The 20,627-nt window shown below is 38.5% G+C and overlaps 1 protein-coding gene across 1 annotated transcript in view; it reads right to left on the bottom strand.

Moving 5' to 3' along the window:
* mmp24 (matrix metallopeptidase 24) overlaps positions 1–20,627 on the bottom strand; it is a 52,397-nt gene that overhangs the window by 21,700 nt on the left and 10,070 nt on the right. Inside the window, exons 2-7 of the mRNA XM_022214294.2 lie at positions 16,329–16,477; positions 15,910–16,026; positions 10,909–11,008; positions 9,771–9,975; positions 3,733–3,894; positions 1,191–1,405 (exon numbers count right to left, since the gene is read on the bottom strand). Of these exons, the coding sequence (XP_022069986.2) occupies positions 1,191–1,405; positions 3,733–3,894; positions 9,771–9,975; positions 10,909–11,008; positions 15,910–16,026; positions 16,329–16,477 (948 nt within the window). The remainder of the gene's footprint in view (positions 1–1,190; positions 1,406–3,732; positions 3,895–9,770; positions 9,976–10,908; positions 11,009–15,909; positions 16,027–16,328; positions 16,478–20,627) is intronic.

The following is a 20,627-nucleotide window of genomic DNA, read 5'->3' on the forward strand; positions in this document are numbered from 1 at the left end:
TCTATTTGTGGTTCTCTTGTGTCTCACTGAGTTAGTTTTGTGTCTCTATAGTTGTTTAGCAGTAACTGTGAATGTTTTGGCTCCTTTTCTCATCTTTGAGCGTTTCTTCGAGGTCATTTTTCCGGTGGTTCTTCTGTATTTTTGTCTCTTTTAGCTCCGCTCTCAGATCCAGACTTGGTTTCGGTTCTTCTTTGGTTTCGTTCTTCTTTAGACGTGGTCGTTGCTGAAGGCTTTGGTCCTGCACCGTCCTCCCTTAATGTTCCATTAGTCTTTATCTGAATCCTCCAGAGCAGCTGTTTTTGTAGCGGCCCACGGCGGAGTGAGTCAGCGTCTGTCAGAGATAACACCTGCTAATTACCGTCACAACAGCTTCCTGTAACCTGATGCTCAGACACACACTCTGGACCTCTGCTGCTCACAACCACTCACAGGTTTACATGTTCAGCTTCACACCAAGCATCCACAGTCAGTTCAGGCACCTTTGTGCTTGTTTTGAGACTCTTTGTGGTCAATTTGTGTTCTTTTGTTGTCATTCTGCGTCTCTTTGTTTTTATTTGTGTCTTTTTGCTTCCATTTTGTGTTCCTTTATTGTAATTTTGTGTCTCTTTGTTGTCATTTTATGTTTTTTGGGTGTCATTCTGTGTGTCTTACTGTTGTCTTATTGTTGTCCTTTTGTTTTCATTTTGTGTCTCTTTGTTGTCATTTTTTTTTAGTTGTCATTCTGTGTCTTACTGTTGTCTTATTGTTGTCTTTTTGCTTCCATTTATGTCCTTTTGCATTAACTTTGTGTCTCTTTGTTGTCATTTTATGTTTTTTAGGTGTCATTCTGTGTGTCTTACTGCTGTCTTGTTGTTGTCCTTTTGTATTAATTTTGTGTCTCTTTGTTGTTGTTTCACCTCATTTTTGTTTTTTTGTCGTAATTTCATTATTTTTGTCCTTTTGTGGTCATTCCTTGTTTTACGTTTCCTTGTCAAAAGGTTTTTTTTTTGTCTTTTTACTGTATTTTTGTGTCTTTTGGTAACTGTACTAATGTTTCACTGCTGTCTGATGCTTTACAAAGCAAAATATTCATTAAATTAAAAGAGAAAACAACTGACAGAGCTGCTGATGGTAATAATCAACCGTCTCAGACCGTCTTTCCTGTAGAGTCAAACCTCTGGCTCTGCTGTGCGATAAAACCCTCGTCTCACCTTGAAGACGAACATCTCCCTCCTGAAGAAGGCCACCGTGTTGAAGTTGCCGTCACAGATGTTCGGTTTCCCGTTGCCGGGCAGCGCCGGCCGGTCGCCGGGCGGCCGAGCCGGACGGGAGTGTCGGTCGTGTTTCCTCTCCGAGGTGGAGTGTGTTCGTCTGGAGGGGAGGGTGGGCAGCGGTCTGGTGGGCTCCAGCATGGCCGTGGGGATACCTGAGGAGGACACACACCACAGAGGACGTGAAACACAACAGACACACAACGGCACCGACTGGAACGTCCGCTGAGAGAGGAAGAAGATGATGATGATGCACGACGTTCACATTAATTCATGTTTCACAGAAGGATTACGAATCTACGGACTTCTGGATGTGTTCGAGCCTCCAGCCTTCTACTACACACAAGAAACACACAACACTAACAGGGGTTGTGCGTTTGGAGTCACTTTGTGTCTCATTGTGGTCATTTTGCATTCTTTGACTGTCATTTTGTATCTCTTTGTGATCTTTTTCTCGTCACTTTACCTCTGTCATCATTTCTGCGTCCTAACAAACTACAAACACAAAAATGACCAGAAAGAGATACAAAATGATCACAGAGACACACAATGACTGCAAAGAGACACAAAACGACCACAAACAGACACAAAATGACCACAAAGACACACAAAATGACCACAAAAAGACACAAAATGACCATAAAGTGACAGAAAAAGACCACAAAGGGACACAAAACAAGAATAAAAAGACAGAAAATGACCACAGAGACACAAAAAGACAAAAAATACACAAAATATCTACAGAAAGATATGAAATGACCAAAAAGAGACACAAAATGACCATAAAGAGGTCCAAAATGACAAAATAGAGACACAAAATGACCAAAAAAAGACACAAAATGTCCACAAAAAGACACAAAAAGTCCACAAAAAGACACAAAATGACCACAAAGAGACACAAAATGACCACAAAAGATACACAAAACGACAATAAAAAGATGGAAAGTGATCACAAAGACACACAAAATGACGACAAAGGCATGAATGACAACGAAAAGACAGACAAAATGACGAAAAAAAGAGATGCATGTATTTACAAATTCAACTCTAACAACAACTATAGAGGCACAATACAACCACAGAGCTGCAAAATGACTGTTGATGGCTGTAATAGTGGTTGCATTTCTTTGTGGTCATTGTACAACTTTGTGTGGTTAATTTGCATCTCTTCCTCTCTTCGGCTGCTCTGTGAATGTTTTTATCATCTACTTAGGAACATGTTGTGTCTTTTTGTGGCTGTTTATTCGCTGGAAACGAGCCTAAAAATCATCTTAGACATTTTTGTACTTCATTTGTGTGTCTGAGGCCCATCAGATGGTTTTTTGTTTCTTCTTTGTGCATCACAATCCAACGTTACACCACATTACAGCAGCAGCTGTGGACAGGAAGCACGTCTGAAGATCCTGAGTGTTTACTGAAGAAACCAAGACAGAACAAAGAGTCTCTGGTGGAAAGGTTCTGTCTTTGTTCGTCTCTTTCCAAGCACAGCGCTCACATACAGTAGCTCCGTCGCTCAGCTGCTCTCTGGGAGTTCAGCTTCAATAATTCAGGTTTCTGCTTTTAGCTCTCCAGCGAAATCACACGTCCAGTCTCACAGCAGAGGCCAAATCGAGTAAACTTCAGGGTTTTCAGATACAATACCTCAGACTTCCATGAAGTCGGGCTCTTTACTGTCAGCGTTTTTACAGCAGAGACATTTAGTTTGGTCAGAAAATTCCTCTTCTAGATAGAAATACCCTCCATGTCTAAATACTGGCACATTTTAACACATGTAAAATGCCAAAATTGAAGAATTAAATGCCTTAAATGATGTAGTTTTGGTTCTTTTTATGGCGATTTTAGTCCTTTTTGTGGTGATTTTAGTCCTTTTTGGGGTGATTTTGTGTCTTTTTGTGGTAATTTTGGCCATTTCTATGGTTATTTTCCAGCTTTTTTAGTTATTTTAGTTTCAGTTTTTACCAGAACTCAGATGTGACGTTCCTCCTAAATGTCATGAGTCTATCTGTTGGGCTGATGAAGTTCTGAGGCTCAGAAACGATGGAAAAAGTCCACTAAAAAGTTATAAATCTGGACCCACCTCTATGGACTTCAAGGACCTGGAATGTTCTAAGTGAGACTAAACTTAAAGACTGAAAGCAGGAAAGGAGAACGTCCCATGTAAAAGTTCCAGTGCAGACCTACCGACAACTGGAGAAAGTTCTAGAGTAGACCTACCGACAACCGGAGAAAGTTCTAGAGTAGACCTACTGACAACTGGAGAAAGTTCTAGAGTAGACCTACCGACAGCTGGAGAAAGTTCTAGAGTAGACCTACCGACAACTGGAGAAAGTTCTAGAGTAGACCTAGGTCTACTCTAGAACTTTCTACAGGGGACGTTCTCCTCCGTGGACTTCAAAGACCTCGAACTCTGGAGATATTCCCAGTATGAAAGTAGAACTCTACATGGCTACCTCAGAGGTCTTAATGTCGTCGTTTTTCTCACCGTAGATCTTCTGGATGCCCTGCAGGTCATCCAGCGGCAGCTTGAAGTTGTGAGTGTCCATGTACTGGTAGAAGGGAGCCATGATGGCGCTGGGATCGTTGGAGTGTTCCAGACCCAGAGCGTGGCCCAGCTCATGGACGGCCACCAGGAACAGGTCGTTACCTGGATGGACACACAAACACCAGTCAGAGATAACCAAGAAGAAACATCAGAGTTCAGAGGAAAACATCAGAGTCTCCCTGTTGTCAGAAACACAACAAAACCTCACCAGAGCAACACAACAGACCAGAGAGCGACAAACACATAGAGGTAGTCTGTGATGCTGTTCATCAGTAAGAGGAGGGAAGGTTGTGTCTCTTTGTAGTCATTTCGAATTTCATTGCCATCATTTTGTGTGTCTTTGTGATTGTTTTGCATCTTTTTGTTTTTGTGTTATGTCTCTTTGTAGCTGTTTTGTGTCTTTTTGTGGTTGTTTTGTATCTCTTCGTAGTCATTTTGTGTCTTTTTGTGGTTGTTTTGTGTCTCTTTGTGTTTATTTTGCATGTATTTGTGGTTATGTGTCTTTTTAAGGTTTTTCTGTGTATCTCTATGATTGTGTTGTGTCACTATTTAGTCATTTCTTGTCTTTGTGTTTGTTTTGCGTGTCTTTGTTGATGTTTTTGTGTTTCTTTGTGTTCTTTGTGTTTATAGATGTGTCTCTTTGTGGTCATTTTTGTGTTTCTTGTCGTCGTTTTGTTTCCGCTGAGGGGAAACTATGAGAAACAGCAGCAGCTTTTTGAAAGATCATTTCAGAAATCAGGCAGTGAAACAGAAACACTTTGATTTTTCTTCTCTGTCTGTCAGAGTTTAGAGAAAAAGCCTCCGAGTCTCCTTGTTGTCGGAAACACAACAAAGCCTCCCCAGAGCAACACAACAGAGCGACACTCGTGTGATGCTGTTCGGTAGCGCCAGTCTGACATCAAACGGAGAATTAGTGGTGAAAGGAAGCGAGTGTCGGCTGGAGGAGCTCCGGTTTCAGCCTGATGGGGATTAAAAGTGTACAGACACACAACCAGAGTGTACAGCTCTAATCTGTGAATAATGTGGCAAACATGGTGGATCTGAAGCGTCACAACGATCAGTCAGGTTTCTGCTCATTAATACGACCGACGGAGTTTAAAGGAAGCAGCAAAAATGACAAAATTAAATCTTTATCTGAGCAAAAATTAATGCTGGAAAACACGAATGTTCTGGAAACACAAATTTTAGTTCTAGTTTTATGTCCGTTTGTGGTTGTTTTGTGTCTCTTTGTACTTGTTTTGCGTCTATTTATGGTCATTTTGTGTCTTTTTGTGGTTGTTTTGGGTCTCTTTGTGGTTGTGTTGTGTCTCTGCAGTTATTTTGTGTATTTTTGTGGTCGTTTTGTATTTCTTTGTCGTCGTTTTGTGTCTCTTTATGGTCGTTTTGTGTCTTTTTTGGTTGTTTTGTGTGTCTTTGTAGTTGTTTTGTGTGTCTTTGGCTGTTTTTTGTCTCTTTGTGGTTATTTTGCGTTTCTTTGTGGTCATTTTATGTGTTTATGTGGTTGTTTTCTGATTTTGTTGCCATTTTGTGTCTGTTTCTGGCTGTTTTGTGTCTTTTTCTGGCTGTTTTGTGTCTTTTTGTGGTTGTCTTCTTTCTAGATGTGGACATTTTGTAGCCATTGTAGTATTTTGTGTTCTTTGTGGTCATTCTGTGTTTTGTTGTAGTTGTTTTGTGTGCTTTTATATCTGCTTTGTGTGTCTTTGTAGCTGTTTTGTGTCTCTCATGTGGATTTTCTTCAGATTTCAGAGGCATAATATGAAAACAAACCTTGGAAGTAATTCATAGCAGAAAGAAGAAGCCGGCTCAGAGAGGAAACATGGAAAAACTAAAGTAATTAAAGTGTAAAAGGTGTGATTTCCAGCTGAAGCGACCCTCTGCAGTGCTGACTCCAACAGTAATACCTGAACAGAAGAACAGACGGAGTTTTCCCGGACGTCTCGTACTTCTGTGGGGTTCGTTAAAGCCCGACTCGCGGTTATAATCCTCAGAGCTGCTGTCAGAAGCTTCACGATCCTTCAAAGCTCAGATTAATACATTTCATCAGCGCTGTAATTGGTTTGACTCCGGTTGAACCTAATTACTGAACACAATTATCTTTATCTGTTTGAAGATTCGAGTCTCAGACTCAGAGCTGCTGACTCAGTTCAGTTTCCTTTTCTGAGGTTTGTGGATTTTTTCTGTCTCTTTTTGGTTGTTTTCTGTATTTTTTGGCCTGTTTTGTGCCACTGGTTAGTCATTTCTTGTCTTTGTGCTTATTTTGTGTGTTTTTGTGGTCAGATTTGTGTTTCTAAAATGAAGCTCATGGCTGCCTGGATTTATGAGAGAGTTCCTTAAAGAAGCAGCTTAAATGAAGTGGAAATAAAATAAGTTTTCATTGTTAGCTCGAGTTACCAGGTTTAAAGCTGCATTCTGTGTAACGGCCAGCAGGGGGCGACTCCTCCGCTTGGAAAAAGACGTCAGTTTTGTGAATTTCTAACTTAATTTTCTACCTCAGTGAATATTTTCCTTGTGATTTTATGGTCTCATTTGCTAGTTTTAAGTCTCCTTCAACGCAATATGATGTTAATTTAGTAAATTATGGTCTCATTTTAAGGAAAATAGATGATAAAGATGGTGTGTTTAGGACGGAGCTAGCTTATGTGTAGTTTTGTGGTTGTTCAACGTGCATTTGTGGATATTTTGTGTATTTTTGTTATCATTTGGTCTCCTAATTGTTGTTTTAAAGCTCTTCCAGGTAACATTTTTATTGATTTTGTGTGTCTTGTTGTTGTTCTACTGCAAATAATTCTGCACCACCAGAGTTAATCAAATCCCAAAATTTCAAGTCTTGTTTCATGCTGTTCCGTCTAGAACAGAAAACATTCAATATGTTCTAATGCAGGGAACCCAGAAATGTGTATATTTTTTATGCTAAATTTGCTTGAAGTCCTGTAAATAAAACAGAACCAGCTCAGTCCACAACTACTGGAACTGTCAGGAAAATGATTCCTTTAAGAACCTATTTCTGCTGAAGTTCATTGGATCTACATTAATGGTGTCCAAAGGAACCAGTTTGTGTCGATTCTCAGTCATCCAGGTCGTGGTAATCATCGGAGCTTCAGTAGAAATCAGAGATGGTTGAGAAGAAGATGTAGCAGTACTACGTTATGATTTATTGCTCTCGTTATTAATAATTGGGGCACCACCCTAGATCTCTAGGGAAAAAATTAATATTAATAAAAAATTAATATTCATAAAAATTTTGATCAATCTCATATCAAAAAGTCTTGAATCCTCGGTTAAATTGACCACATTCTACACAAAGAAACACAAGACTGTAATTTGGTCTAAAATGAGGTATTTATTAACTATTCTATGAAAATAATGACAAGTGAACTATGTACAAGGTAGATATGGTCTGTGTGTGTGTGTGTGCGTGCAGGACTACGTGTGTGTGTGCGTGCATGTGTGGAATGTGGGAGTGTGTGTGTGGTGTGTGCATGTGTGAGAGACGTGGAAGTAGGTGTGAGAGAGAAGGAAATATGGTGAGGATTAGCCAGAGCTAACCTGACGAGGTAACCGGTAATTTGGATTAAGAATTCTAATGATTTGTAAAAGAATAAATTGATTAAATGAATTAAATGACCAAGCGGTTAGTACATCACCCATAGAATGGAATCAGAGCAAACTCAGCTGGAGTTATTGAAGTGAACCGTCATGGGGCTGGGACTTGCGGGGCCTTCAGATTCGCAGCACACGGTCTGGACCTGCGGGTTCGGAACGGTGCGTCGTCGTTGTTGTTGTGGCCACGCCTAGATGTCCTGCCGCGGGTTGATCGGTTCTGTGCACATGGACCTGGTTCGACAGGTCTCAGCTGAGTGTTGCTTGGCTTAAAAATGATGGTTCTCAGGCTTTAGCCAAGAAAAACGGGTGTTGATGAAAAATTGTCAAAATTAAGAAAAATAAATGCTGGTTCTGAATCGGTTCTTCAGATTAAAACGAATAACGAGCAAAATGTCTCCTTAAGTTACAAAAATGTTAAAAGATAAATAGTTAACAAACTTAGATGGTGAGGGAATTTCAAAGATAGGAAAAACGCGCTTTAGGTAAGAAAATAATGGGAATCTCTGTTATGGATTCCTCAGGTAGTGAAGAAAGGGATAAGAGGCGGTAAGAGAGAGGGTCGGTAAGAGAGAGTAAGAGAGAGATGATGTGGGCTACGGCTGACTTTATCTGTGGGTCCAGCTAAGGGGAGGACCTGGGCGGAGAGAGAGAACTTTTAGGCGCGAGTCTGGTGGAATTTGGAATCTCTTTGTTCTCACAAAGTAGAGAAGAAAGAGGAGTCCAGAATGGATTAAAATATGATATTAAACGCGCAAAACACGATCTGTCTATCCCACCATATTCAGTTGTGTGAAAGTGAAATGTGTAGATTAATACATATGTTCATATGATGTGAATCATTTCATTCATAACTGTATGTTTATGTTTATGACATTAAAAATATGTATCACAGTGAGAATATAACAAGTCAGAGATTTGGTAACAGGTAAATACAATGGTCATCATTCAACCTAAATGGAGAGGAAATTCAGAGGTTAATAAGGGAATTCATTCCAAAATCATAGTATCCTGGGGAAGGAATGATTAAACATCACAAATTAATAAATCGACTTCTATCAGACATGCAAATATGATCTTCAAATATGTCATAGATGAAACACTGTGAGTAACTGTGGTAAATCTGGAAAAACCAAATGCATATAGAAATATTAATTTGGCAAGTGTTTTTGTTTAAGTTCAGTTCCAGTCTCTTTGTTTCAGTCAAAGAGAGTGAGAGGGTGACTCCAGCCTTCAGCCATAAAGTTTTACGACTTGTTATCTGATCTGTGGAATGCAGAGACGTCTCCGGCTGAGGGTCTCCTGAAGCTGAAAAGGGACTTTAGCATGAAAGTTCATTAAACAAACGTCCATAGCATATAATTGAAAGTCATTGTCTTTTAAAAAGAAGAAGTTATTCCAGGGGTTTAAATGTTCACTGGAGCTCCATCCTTCTGTGAATGAAAACCTACAGAAATACAAATGTCTCAATCCTCCTATAGAGACGGGTGTTGGTCAGTGCTGGAGAGAGAGACAGCTTATCTGAGTTTTGATCAGTTCAGGAATTCCAGGGCCTTTGCAGTCTTGCTACAAAGATTAAAGACAGAATAAACCAACAGTTTGTTTTCTGTCTGAGGCTAAGCTAGCTGCTAGCAGGTTTTATGTAAATGTGCAACATGATGATGTAGACATGGTGTTTTAGTTTTTTGTGGACGTTTGGAAGTTTGTGGACCTTAAAACTGCACAAACTCTCCTTTCTAACAACCTGAAGGGAAGGAGGAACTTAAAAGCAGAATGTGGGCTCCTTAAGCTGAAATTCTGAACGTTTCTGAGGCTCATACTGGAGCAGAAACACCGCTGTAATGTGGAGAGGCACATTTAGAGCTCGTCTGTCAAAGCTAATTCTGTTCAGGGCTAATCTCTGGGAGCAGCCGCTCCATCAGTCCTCACTCTGCATTAGTTATTCAGGCAGCAGGAATCTGGCACAAGTCATTTGTCAAACCAAGATAGAAGAAGAAGAAGAAGTAAAAGAAGAAGAAAGTGAAAAGTGTGTTTTTTCCCCTCCATGTTTCAACCAGCAATTAAACAGTTCAGTATTTTGTGTTTTTGTGTCATTTTGTGTCTCTTTTTGGTCATTTTATATCTTTCTGTTGCCATTTTGTGTCTCTTTGTGGTCATTTTGTGTCTCTTTATGGTGATTTTGTGTCTTTTCATGATCATTTTGTGTCTTTTCATGATCATTTTGTGTCTTTTCATGATCATTTTGTGTGTCTCTATGGTCATTTTGCATTTCTGTTGTCTTTCTGTGTCTCTTTTGTTGTCATTTTCCATATTTTTATTGTCGTTTTGTGTCTCTTTTTGGTTATTTTGTGTCTTGTTGTGATCGACGCTGCGCTCACCGTCATGGTTGGCGTTGCCGAGCGTCCACGGCTCGTCCGAGTCGAAGTGTGTGTCGCCTCCGATGCCGGCCCCGGGAAAGTAGGCGTGGGCCAGGAAGCCGCCCTCACCGTCGAATGGGGAGCTGTCGCCGTGGAAACCGGAGGCGAAGAAGATCATGATGTCGGCCTCTTTGCCCTCGTTCTTGATCTCCGAGTACGGAACCTCCTGAGACCAGAGATCAGAGGAAACATCAGTGACTCACAGCAGGAAATGAAAACATGTCGGTGTTGTTTTCTGCTTTTAGAAGGACAGAAACTGGAAGCAAACATCTTTGATAAACAATCGTTAACTAAAGTTTCCATCCACCTGTAAAGACCATGTTTATCACTCAGTGTTTAGTCTTCAAAGACTCCTAGAACTCTGAATTATGAAAAAACACAAGAATCTAATCTGCTGGATCAAAAATCTACAAACAGCAACTTGATTTATCAGTTTTGTTGAGGTAGAAAGTTGTCTGGATCTGTTTTTTTTTAAGTTTCATGACCTCTTAACTTCTCCTGATTGACTACTGTCGACTACAGCTGCTGCCTCCTCTGATCCAGTTTGAATAGAACCCCTCTGGATGTGGTCCTGGCTGTCGACTGGTTGTAGATGGTATTGGACAGGTCTTGAACTTCTTTTAGAAGTGCCCAGTTTGACTCAAACCGGTCCAAAATGACGAAGCATCGGTTCAAAATGAGTCAAAATTTGCCCAAAATGACCAAATCTGTCCAAATTGACTCAAAATTGGTCAGAAATGACTCAGTTAGTGGTAAAGAAATGGTTCAATCAGGCTAGAACGAAGTTTCTAGATTGGTTTCCACAAAGTCCTGAATTAAACCCATGAAGAACCTGAAGAACCAAGTCTACCTCAGACTTGAGTCAGTTAAATTGATAGTATGATGATACCGCCACCTCCATGCTTGACAGTAGGTGTAGAGTCCAGAGGAGTCAAAGATCAACCAGAAGATTGAAACCAGAAGAACCAAACCGAGGTGGAAACAAACAGAGAACGTTCAGAGTTCTAGGACTCATCGTGGACCGTCATGATCTTTATAAGCAGACAGAAAGCTCTCCTGTACAAATAAAGTTTGACTGAATATTTCTTTAGGTTCTGACCTGGAAGGAGAGTGGAGTGACGGTCTGCCAGACGTTGAAGGCTTGTCGAATCGCTCTCTGGGTGTCTTTCTCACCAACTTTAGGGGTGAAGTTTGATATGCTGTGAAAACAACAAGAAAACAACGGTTCAGGACCAGAGACGACGATGTTTTTCTGTGAACAGGTCCCATGTATCGTCTGCAGGTTCAACTCGTCACCATTTATCCAAGTATTTCTGTCAGCCAGGTGTCGTTCGGTGGTATGATTCATCATCAGGGAACCAAAAAGTCACATTTGCAGGACTTTTATTGGAACCATCTTTGATTTAGAACCAAACCGCAGCTAATTTAGAGCTCATTTCTCCTCATTCAACGGCATCACCAAATTATCCTGACTAAAGGCTCCAGATTTACTACAATCCATCCAACAGCTGTGAGATATTTCAAGATGAAGTCTGTTAGTATAATTCATCATCTGGAAGAGAAAAAACTAATTTGCAGAAGCTTTCTTGGACACTACTTTCATTTACAGTGAAACAGCAGCTGATTTATGAGGAAAATTCAAGAAATTTGCACCACAGAAGCGGTTTTACAAGGTAGAAGACGGTAACTCATCTGGTTTTATGATCACATGTTGGATTGGAATCTGGACTCATTTGTCCTCACTGATAACTAATTATTCATCTACATTTTACTTCTCTCTCCTTCTTTATGGCTCTTCTTTCTCCATGGAGTCGATTTAAGTTTGATGTGTTTCAGTGATTTCATGACAGATCTGTTGGTTTTTACTGTTAATCCCTATAAAATTAACTGACACAACCTGTGTGTGTGTGTCTGTGTGTGTCTGTGTGTGTCTGTGCGTGTCGTCTGATTCCAGTTAAATGGTGTGTAACGTTACGGCAGTGAATCTGGCCAAATGACCTGCGGCCAAAACACACAGATGGTCAACTGTCTGTCTCACACACACACACACACACACACACACACACACACACACACACACACACACACACACACACACACACACACACACATCATTGTGAGTTTTTTTCTGTCAGGGAATCACATTTGTAACTGTTACAGATTTTTTGCTAATTAGCGTTAGCAAACAATAACTGAGATGTTATTGGTTTTCACCAAAACATTTAAATTCTGACGACATAGTGAAGCCAGATGAAGCCAGGAAAAGACAAAACCCACCACAAAAACATCAAGTTAACACTACAAAACAGAAAATCATCACAAAGTACAAAAAATCTCCACAAAAAGGAACAAAATGTCCAAAACGCATGAAAATCTCCGAAAAAAATCTAGAAGAAATTATCACTAAAAACAGGAAACCACCATAAAAAGACGCAAACACACCAGGAAAAGATGCTAAATCATTCACTGCTGTTGGTGTGTTTTCATTTTTCTGCTCCCAGGCTGTAAGTGGCAAAGTTAAACCAGATTTAATACCAGACCTTAATGTAAATTTAGAATGAACTGAGGCTGATTAAGTTGTGGAACATTTCAGTTCATCGACTGGTTGAAGTCGAGTTCTTTAGGTTTTAACTCTCCCAGACAAACGTGGATCCCAACATGAGGATAAACCCTTAGAACGCTGGAGTTTAATCTGCAGGAGTTCTGGCGCCGCCTCGGAGGAATAATTCACTTTGAACCGATCAACAAACTGCAAGAATGTTTCTGAGATCCAGTAAAACAGAAACCAGATCCAACCATGAGGGCTGAGAGGCCTTCAGGGTCTCCTGGGAGTGTCGTAATTTACATTAGACCCATAAAGATCTGAGTGGACGGAGTGGAGGAGATCAGAGGAACTGGATTCAGATTCCTCCATCTGAAAAATGGTTTTCATGACTGTCAAGAAGAAGTTTAATAACTTAGAAAGACAAAGTTAAAAAACTACAAAAATGACAATGCAAACTACAAACATACAAAAACTACAAAGAAAACTACAAATAAACTACAAAAACTGCAGATAAAACCTCCAAATAGATTAGAAAAACTACAAAAAAGCAAGAAAAAGACAATAAAAACTACAAATGGACACAGAAAACTAGATAAAACCTCCAAATGGACAATGTGAACTACAAAGAAAACTACAAATAGACAATAAAAACTACAGATACAAATAAAACCTATTAATAGACAATAAAACATGTAAAGAAACACTATGAACACCGCTGAGTCTCTATACCCTTTAAATGAAACTAAAAAAAAAGCAGAATCGCAAAAATAACAATGAGCCCAAAAACTACCCGAAAAACACTTCAGAGACACAAAAATAACCAGAAAGAGACCCAAAAAAAAGACCTTAATGAGACAAAAACAACAAAAACAAGCTCAGAATTAAAGCAAAAAAACACCAAGAAAGAGATTCTGAAAACTAAACGTCACCTCAGATACTCTCATTCTGGACTTTTATTGTTGTAATAGATATTCAGCTGCTTTTATTAAGTCTGAACCTGAAATCTGATCAGGACAGTCGAGGAAACCGAAGCAGCAGCAGCGATGCGTTCACTGTCCTCTGGGAAAACCCTAATCTGCATTAGACCCACATTACACGGCCGAGCTGCTGGCTGGAGGTTCTACTGTAGAAGATGTGAAGTACCAACATGAGATGCATTCAGGGGCCGTGGGACAAAGATAAATTACATCAGACCAAGAGGCAAAAAGATCACAATATAAAGACATAAAATTACCACCAAGAAACAGGAAGTGACCACAAAAAGATGCAAAAATCACCAGAAAAAGACACAAAAATCTCCATAAATGACAAAAGTAGCACCAAAAAACAAGAAATCCCAACTAGAACATGTGAACTAACCACAAAAAGACCTAAAATCACCGCAAACAGACAAAAAACTACACAAAAAGGCCAAATTTCCACCTAAAAAAGGAAATCTATACTAGAACATACAAACGCACCACAAAAAGACAAAATCATTTCAAAAAGACAAAATCAGGTGGAAAAAATCTGCACAAAAAGACCAAATTACCAAGAAAAAAGCATGCAAACTAATCACAAAAGGATGCAAAATCAATGCAAGGACTCCTCAAAAAGACCAAAAAATCATCTCAAAAAGACTAAATTACCATCAACCACAAAAAAGATGCTAAATCACCGGAAAAATTCCAATTGCATCAAAAAGACTTTTAAAAAGCCCCATAAACGACATATTCCCAACAAAAAACAGGAAATCTCTACACAAACACGCCATAAAAAGACAAAAAAATCCCCATGAACGACAAAATTATCACCAAAAAGGAAATTCCCACAAAAAGATGCAAACCCTCCACAAAACACGGAATTTAGTCACAAAAAAGACGTAAAATCACCTTAGAAAGACCAGACAAGAACATCGACCCTGATCTCACAAAATCACCTCAAAAAGACCAAAATCCCTCCAAAATCCTCACAAAAAGAAAAAGTTACCTCCAAAAGACAGGAAATCCCCACAAGAACATGGAAACTCTCCACGGAGACAAAGAAGAAAACATTCGTAAAGGAAAACTCTTTGACATTTAGACTGATTTAAATGAAGCCTCTGTTAGTTCACTGTCTGGAATAACAGTGGGACATCTGAGCGCTCTGCAGCTGGTTTAGATGTTGGAGACAAAAGTTTACCTGTAGGAGGTGTTTATTGTTGTTTACCTGTAGGAGATGTTTATTGTTGTTTACCTGTAGGAGGTGTTTATTGTTGTTTACCTGTAGGAGATGTTTATTGTTGTTTACCTGTAGGAGGTGTTTATTGTTGTTTACCTGTAGGAGGTGTTTATTGTTGTTTACCTGTAGGAGATGTTTATTGTTGTTTACCTGTAGGAGGTGTTTATTGTTGTTTACCTGTAGGAGATGTTTATTGTTGTTTACCTGTAGGAGGTGTTTATTGTTGTTTACCTGTAGGAGGTGTTTATTGTTGTTTACCTGTAGGAGATGTTTATTGTTGTTTACCTGTAGGAGGTGTTTATTGTTGTTTACCTGTAGGAGGTGTTTATTGTTGTTTACCTGTAGGAGGTGTTTATTGTTGTTTACCTGTAGGAGATGTTTATTGTTGTTTACCTGTAGGAGATGTTTATTGTTGTTTACCTGTAGGAGGTGTTTATTGTTGTTTACCTGTAGGAGGTGTTTATTATTGTTTACCTGTAGGAGATGTTTATTGTTGTTTACCTGTAGGAGATGTTCATTGTTGTTTACCTGTAGGAGGTGTTTATTGTTGTTTACCTGTAGGAGGTGTTTATTGTTGTTTACCTGTAGGAGATGTTTATTGTTGTTTACCTGCAGGAGGTGTTTATTGTTGTTTACCTGTAGGAGATGTTTATTGTTGTTTACCTGTAGGAGATGTTTATTGTTGTTTACCTGTAGGAGGTGTTTATTGTTGTTTACCTGTAGGAGGTGTTTATTGTTGTTTACCTGTAGGAGATGTTTATTGTTGTTTACCTGTAGATGTTTATTGTTGTTTACCTGTAGGAGGTGTTTATTGTTGTTTACCTGTAGGAGGTGTTTATTGTTGTTTACCTGTAGGAGATGTTTATTGTTGTTTACCTGTAGATGTTTATTGTTGTTTACCTTTAGGAGGTGTTTATTGTTGTTTACCTGTAGGAGGTGTTTATTGTTGTTTACCTGTAGGAGGTGTTTATTGTTGTTTACCTGTAGGAGATGTTTATTGTTGTTTACCTGTAGGAGGTGTTTATTGTTGTTTACCTGTAGGAGGTGTTTATTGTTGTTTACCTGTAGGAGATGTTTATTGTTGTTTACGTGTAGGAGATGTTTATTGTTGTTTACCTGTAGATGTTTATTGTTGTTTACCTGTAGGAGGTGTTTATTGTTGTTTACCTGTAGGAGGTGTTTATTGTTGTTTACCTGTAGGAGATGTTTATTGTTGTTTACCTGTAGGAGGTGTTTATTGTTGTTTACCTGTAGGAGGTGTTTATTGTTGTTTACCTGTAGGAGGTGTTTATTGTTGTTTACCTGTAGGAGGTGTTTATTGTTGTTTACCTGTAGGAGGTGTTTATTGTTGTTTACCTGTAGGAGATCTTCTTGTCCCTCCACCTCTGTCCGGTCAGAGCGTATCGTTTGTTCCTCTGCCTCCGGCTGGTGTGAGGATGATCAGGGACTCCACAGCGAGGCCTCCTCATCCACCTGAACACAACATCACGTTACAGTCAGAAAAACAACCACAGCAAGTGTTTATAAAGAAACTAAATCACAATAAAAACACTAAATTTAACCAGAAGTAAAGCATGACATTAGGATGCATCAAAATGATTAATTATGCTAATTGTTCAGCATATGAAAAAAACCTTTATGATTTTTAAAAGAAATCTTTAATTCTCAGTAAAAATTAGAACTTCTGTATGTCATTTATCTGTTTATTTAAATATAGACTTGTTACTTTTGTGAGAAGAGGTATTTCTGTGCTGTGGTTTTGTCCAAACACTCACTCGATGGTGGTCTGGTCCAGGACTCCGGTCACCGGGATGCCGTAGAATCGCTGCATCGCTGCCACGGCCGACTGCATGGCTTTCTCCTGCCGCAGGTCGGACGTCCGGACGTCGTGAGGAAGCAGGTAACCGTAGTTCTTCAGCCACGTCTGGGAGGAGGAAGAACGGGAGGAAGGTCAGTTAAAGGATGACGTGTTTGACTGAAAACATCTCCAGGTTTAGAGAATCAAAACCAGTGAACAGATTCAACATTGAGACTCCTCGTTAGGCCTCAGATAAAACACAAACACATGAACTACAAATGAACGGAGTTATCTGATTCTGAAATACAGACGATGCATCTCATAACGAGAAAAATGATCAGATTCACTCGATGTTTTACAAACACTAAATACGATAAAAAAGGAAGAGAAAAAAAAGCATGTTTTCATTTTTCTGCTGTCCATTAACACATAAAAGACGACAAAATCCTAAAAACACACAAAGAAGCAACAAATACGTCATAAAACTACACAGAGACACAAAAAACTACAAGAACCGACAAAATTGATACCAGAAACAAAAGACGAAGAAAAAGTCATAAATATTGAAAATGACAGACACTAAAAACTGCAATTAGACATTTAAAACTACAAAAAGATACTAAGAAACTACATAGAAACAAACGAAAAACCTACAAAGACACAAAAAATCTAAAAAGATGCACTGAAAACTACAGACATTAAATAAACTACAAAAAGACACTGAAAACTACAGACACTAAACTACAAATGGATACCAAAAGCTAAAGACCAAGAAAAATTACAAAAAGAACAGACAAAACTACACAGACATACAAAAAACTTTCAGACAATAAAAAACTAAAAAGAGACAAAAAGCACTATAAATAGACACTAAAAACTACAGAGACTAAACATCTCTGACAAAACATAAAAACCCACAAATAGATGGAAAATACTCAAACAAAACATTCAAAAACAGCATAGAAACGTGAAATACCTGCTAATAGACGTGTTCATGTAATGAGGTTTTTCTTTCTTGTACTGCTAAGAGACTTGTAGAATTTTAGTATTATTGGTATCAACCACCAACCTTCTGCTGTCCTAACTCTTGCATTTACAGTTGATTTGTGATTAAAATTAATGTGTTTTTGTAATTATACATCAAGTATTGATTACATTTCACAGCTTTACAACTGAATCACAAACTTCTGTACAAAAACACGTGAATTATTTTAATATTCTGGCGGCTTAAAAAGACTTCTAAGTTCATTTCACACTGAGGATTCTGCCTGTTTTCATTCTTTTGGGCTCCAGTGAGCTTGAAGCTGATGAGCTGCAGCTCTGACTGCTGCAGTCTGCATCAACATCCATCCTCCTTTTCGGGGTCACATCTCAGTCAAGCGTATTTTTAGATTTCACTCTCATTTCTGAGGAAACCTCTGCTGTTCACGCATAAGAGAGTCCAGAAATACAAGCTGGAAATCATTAAAAAAGGAAGAGAAACCACCTGAGAATTAAAGTTTAAAGTAACTCAGTGGATAAGATGCTAACAGGAGAAGCTAACGGGAGATGCTAGCGGGAAATGCTAACGGGAGATGCTAGCGGGAGATGCTAACGGGAGATGCTAACAGGAGATGCTAGCAGCAGGTGGTAACGGGAGATGCTAACAGCTAATTCTGGGTGTCTTAAATGGATTCAAATTTATCCAGAGATGTAAAGAAATATTAATGTTTCAGTTCTTGTTTATGAAACCAGTGAAAACTGAGAAGCAGAAGAATTTAAAAAAAAAAAAACTGACGGAGAATTCAGAGGAGAGTGAAGAAGGAGATTTACTGAAAGTGTCAAAGAGAAACAGAGAGAAACGCTGAATTTCAATCTAATTCACCCCCCAGATAGCAAACTATGGGTGAATCAATGTTGAATCTATGCTGAGACCTAACGTCGAAATTATACAGAAAGTGCAAGGTTGATAAAATGTTGAGTCAACGTTTGCTTACATAGATTACATGTTTGCAAACATAGATTCAACATTAATTAAACATTGACCTGTCAAACATTTTAATTAAACCAAAATACAACGTAGATTCAGTGGTATCTTTTAAACACAAACTTCAATGTTGACAAAATGTTGTTGAATCAACGTTGATCCAACCATCAGTCTTCAACCGTAACCACAATTCAACCTTCTTAACCCTAATTCAACATTGATTTAACATCTTTTGCTATCTGGGTAAAGTGTGATTTATGGTTGAAAAGCAAACGTTGACTCAACATTTTATCAACCTTGTGCTTTCTGTATAATTTCTACGTTAGGTCTCAGCATAGATTCAACATTGATTCACCCATAGTTTGCTATCTGGGTCTGATCCAAAATCAAAACCTGGGATGATTCTTATTACGCCGTACGTTTTACTTTGCAACCGTCCTTCTCTTTAATGTGACATAAGTCGATTCCTGCAGAGACAGAAGAAGAAGAAGAAGAAGAAGGAGGAGGAGGAGGGAAATGAAGCAGAGGAAAATAAAAGTGTTGAGAGAAAGAAGCGGCAGCAGAGATAAGAGTGAGGAGAACGAGTGGAGCGAGGGGAGGCCGAGTCCACAGCAGGTCTTTAATAATTCAGAGCGAAGCAGCTTCTCTCTGCTCGACCAGAACAGAAACCAGCGAGCACAAAAAACACAGCCAGGACGTTTAGACCCTCACAGAAACATGTTTTCACCAAAAAATTAAAGATAAAGAGGAAAAGTTAGCACTGGTTTAAATATGCAGTCATGGAAATGTCCACATATTTAGTCAACAGTGAGATAAAAAGTGAAAACTATGACACAAGGAGTCAAAAACGTCGACGTATTAAGAAAAACTAATAAAGCTTCAAGATGAGACAAAAAGTCCAAATGACAAGATAAAAAAAAACTTGTGTTTAAAAGTCAAATCATGTGAAAACAAGTCAATAAAGAACCAAAACTGAAACAGAACATTTGGACTTTAGTGAAACTGAAGAAAAACCATCAATACGACAAATTAGGACAAACTTTTGAGGTAATAAATTATATAAATTACAGTAAAATATGTCAAACTTTTGACATTTTCAGTCAAACTAACGAGATAAGTCAAAATTCTGACAGATTAGGTCAAAATTTTCAGATGAAACTTCAAATGTGAGAAAAGAAAAAAACTTGTGACGTGTTTAAAAGTCAGATTCAAAAACTGAGACAAAAACTTCAAATAATCAGATAAAAAATATGATAAATACGTGATTAAAAGTCCACATTATGGGATAAATTAGAATTTTGACATTAAGTGGAATCTGTGAGAAAGAATCAACATTTCTGACACTTTTTAAAATAAAAATCACTAAAACTAAGAATGTTTAATGACCTGCTGTTGTTTGTAAATCAACTTTTATATTGTGCTGCTCGTTATATGAAAATAAAAATATTTTACTGAATTTTTTCTGGTCAAAGAATCATATTTCTAACCAACACAATTTAAAAATGTAAAAACTAAACTCACTGAGCTTCACAGATGAGAAGATTTGCTGCTTTTCTGTGTCTTAAATTAAAGTCTGGCTGTAGTTGTTTTGGACAGACGACTTTAAAAGACGTTTTATCTTATTTGTGTGCTCAGACTTCTGTTGTTTAGTTCATGTCGAGCAGCTGACACGTGTTTTGCTCTGATTCTAATCTGTTTTTAATCCAAAGTGTAAATGTGGAAACGGTTTCATTAAAAGCTGCTCTGATGAATGTTTGACACCAAAACAATAAATCTGATTTCATTCTGCTCCGTTTACAGTCGATGAGCTAAAAGCAGAAAATACACTCAATGTAAGCAGGGAAGAAAACAACACCAAGATTGAAGATGTGCACACATTCAAAGCATAAATGTTGTCAAAAATGACCCTAAATATGTGCAAAATGACTAGAAGCTACTCAAATTTGTCCAGAATTTGCTAAAAAAAAAATCCTCCTGAACTGTTCAAAATCGGTCCAAACTGACTAAATTGTGTGGGATGGCTGAGAACGGTTAAAAAATGTACTAAAAATGGGTCCATTACTGTCATATAAGATGAAGAAAAGTGATAAATTCTCACACAAAAGCTGGAATTAGCATTTCTTCTGACTCAAAAGAACGGCTGAAAGAGACGAGACAGCAAACAAGGACAACAAGGAAGACCAGAAGAGACAAAAAACAGCAACAACCAGACAAAAAATGACAAAGACTGACAAACTAACCACACAGAGACTGAAAATAACGACTCCCGGCTGTTGCTCTTCTTAAAGGTCTGTAAAGTTTGGATTTAAC

This window comes from Acanthochromis polyacanthus, chromosome 5 (assembly GCF_021347895.1).
Source record: "Acanthochromis polyacanthus isolate Apoly-LR-REF ecotype Palm Island chromosome 5, KAUST_Apoly_ChrSc, whole genome shotgun sequence".
Classification (NCBI taxonomy): domain Eukaryota; kingdom Metazoa; phylum Chordata; class Actinopteri; family Pomacentridae; genus Acanthochromis; species Acanthochromis polyacanthus.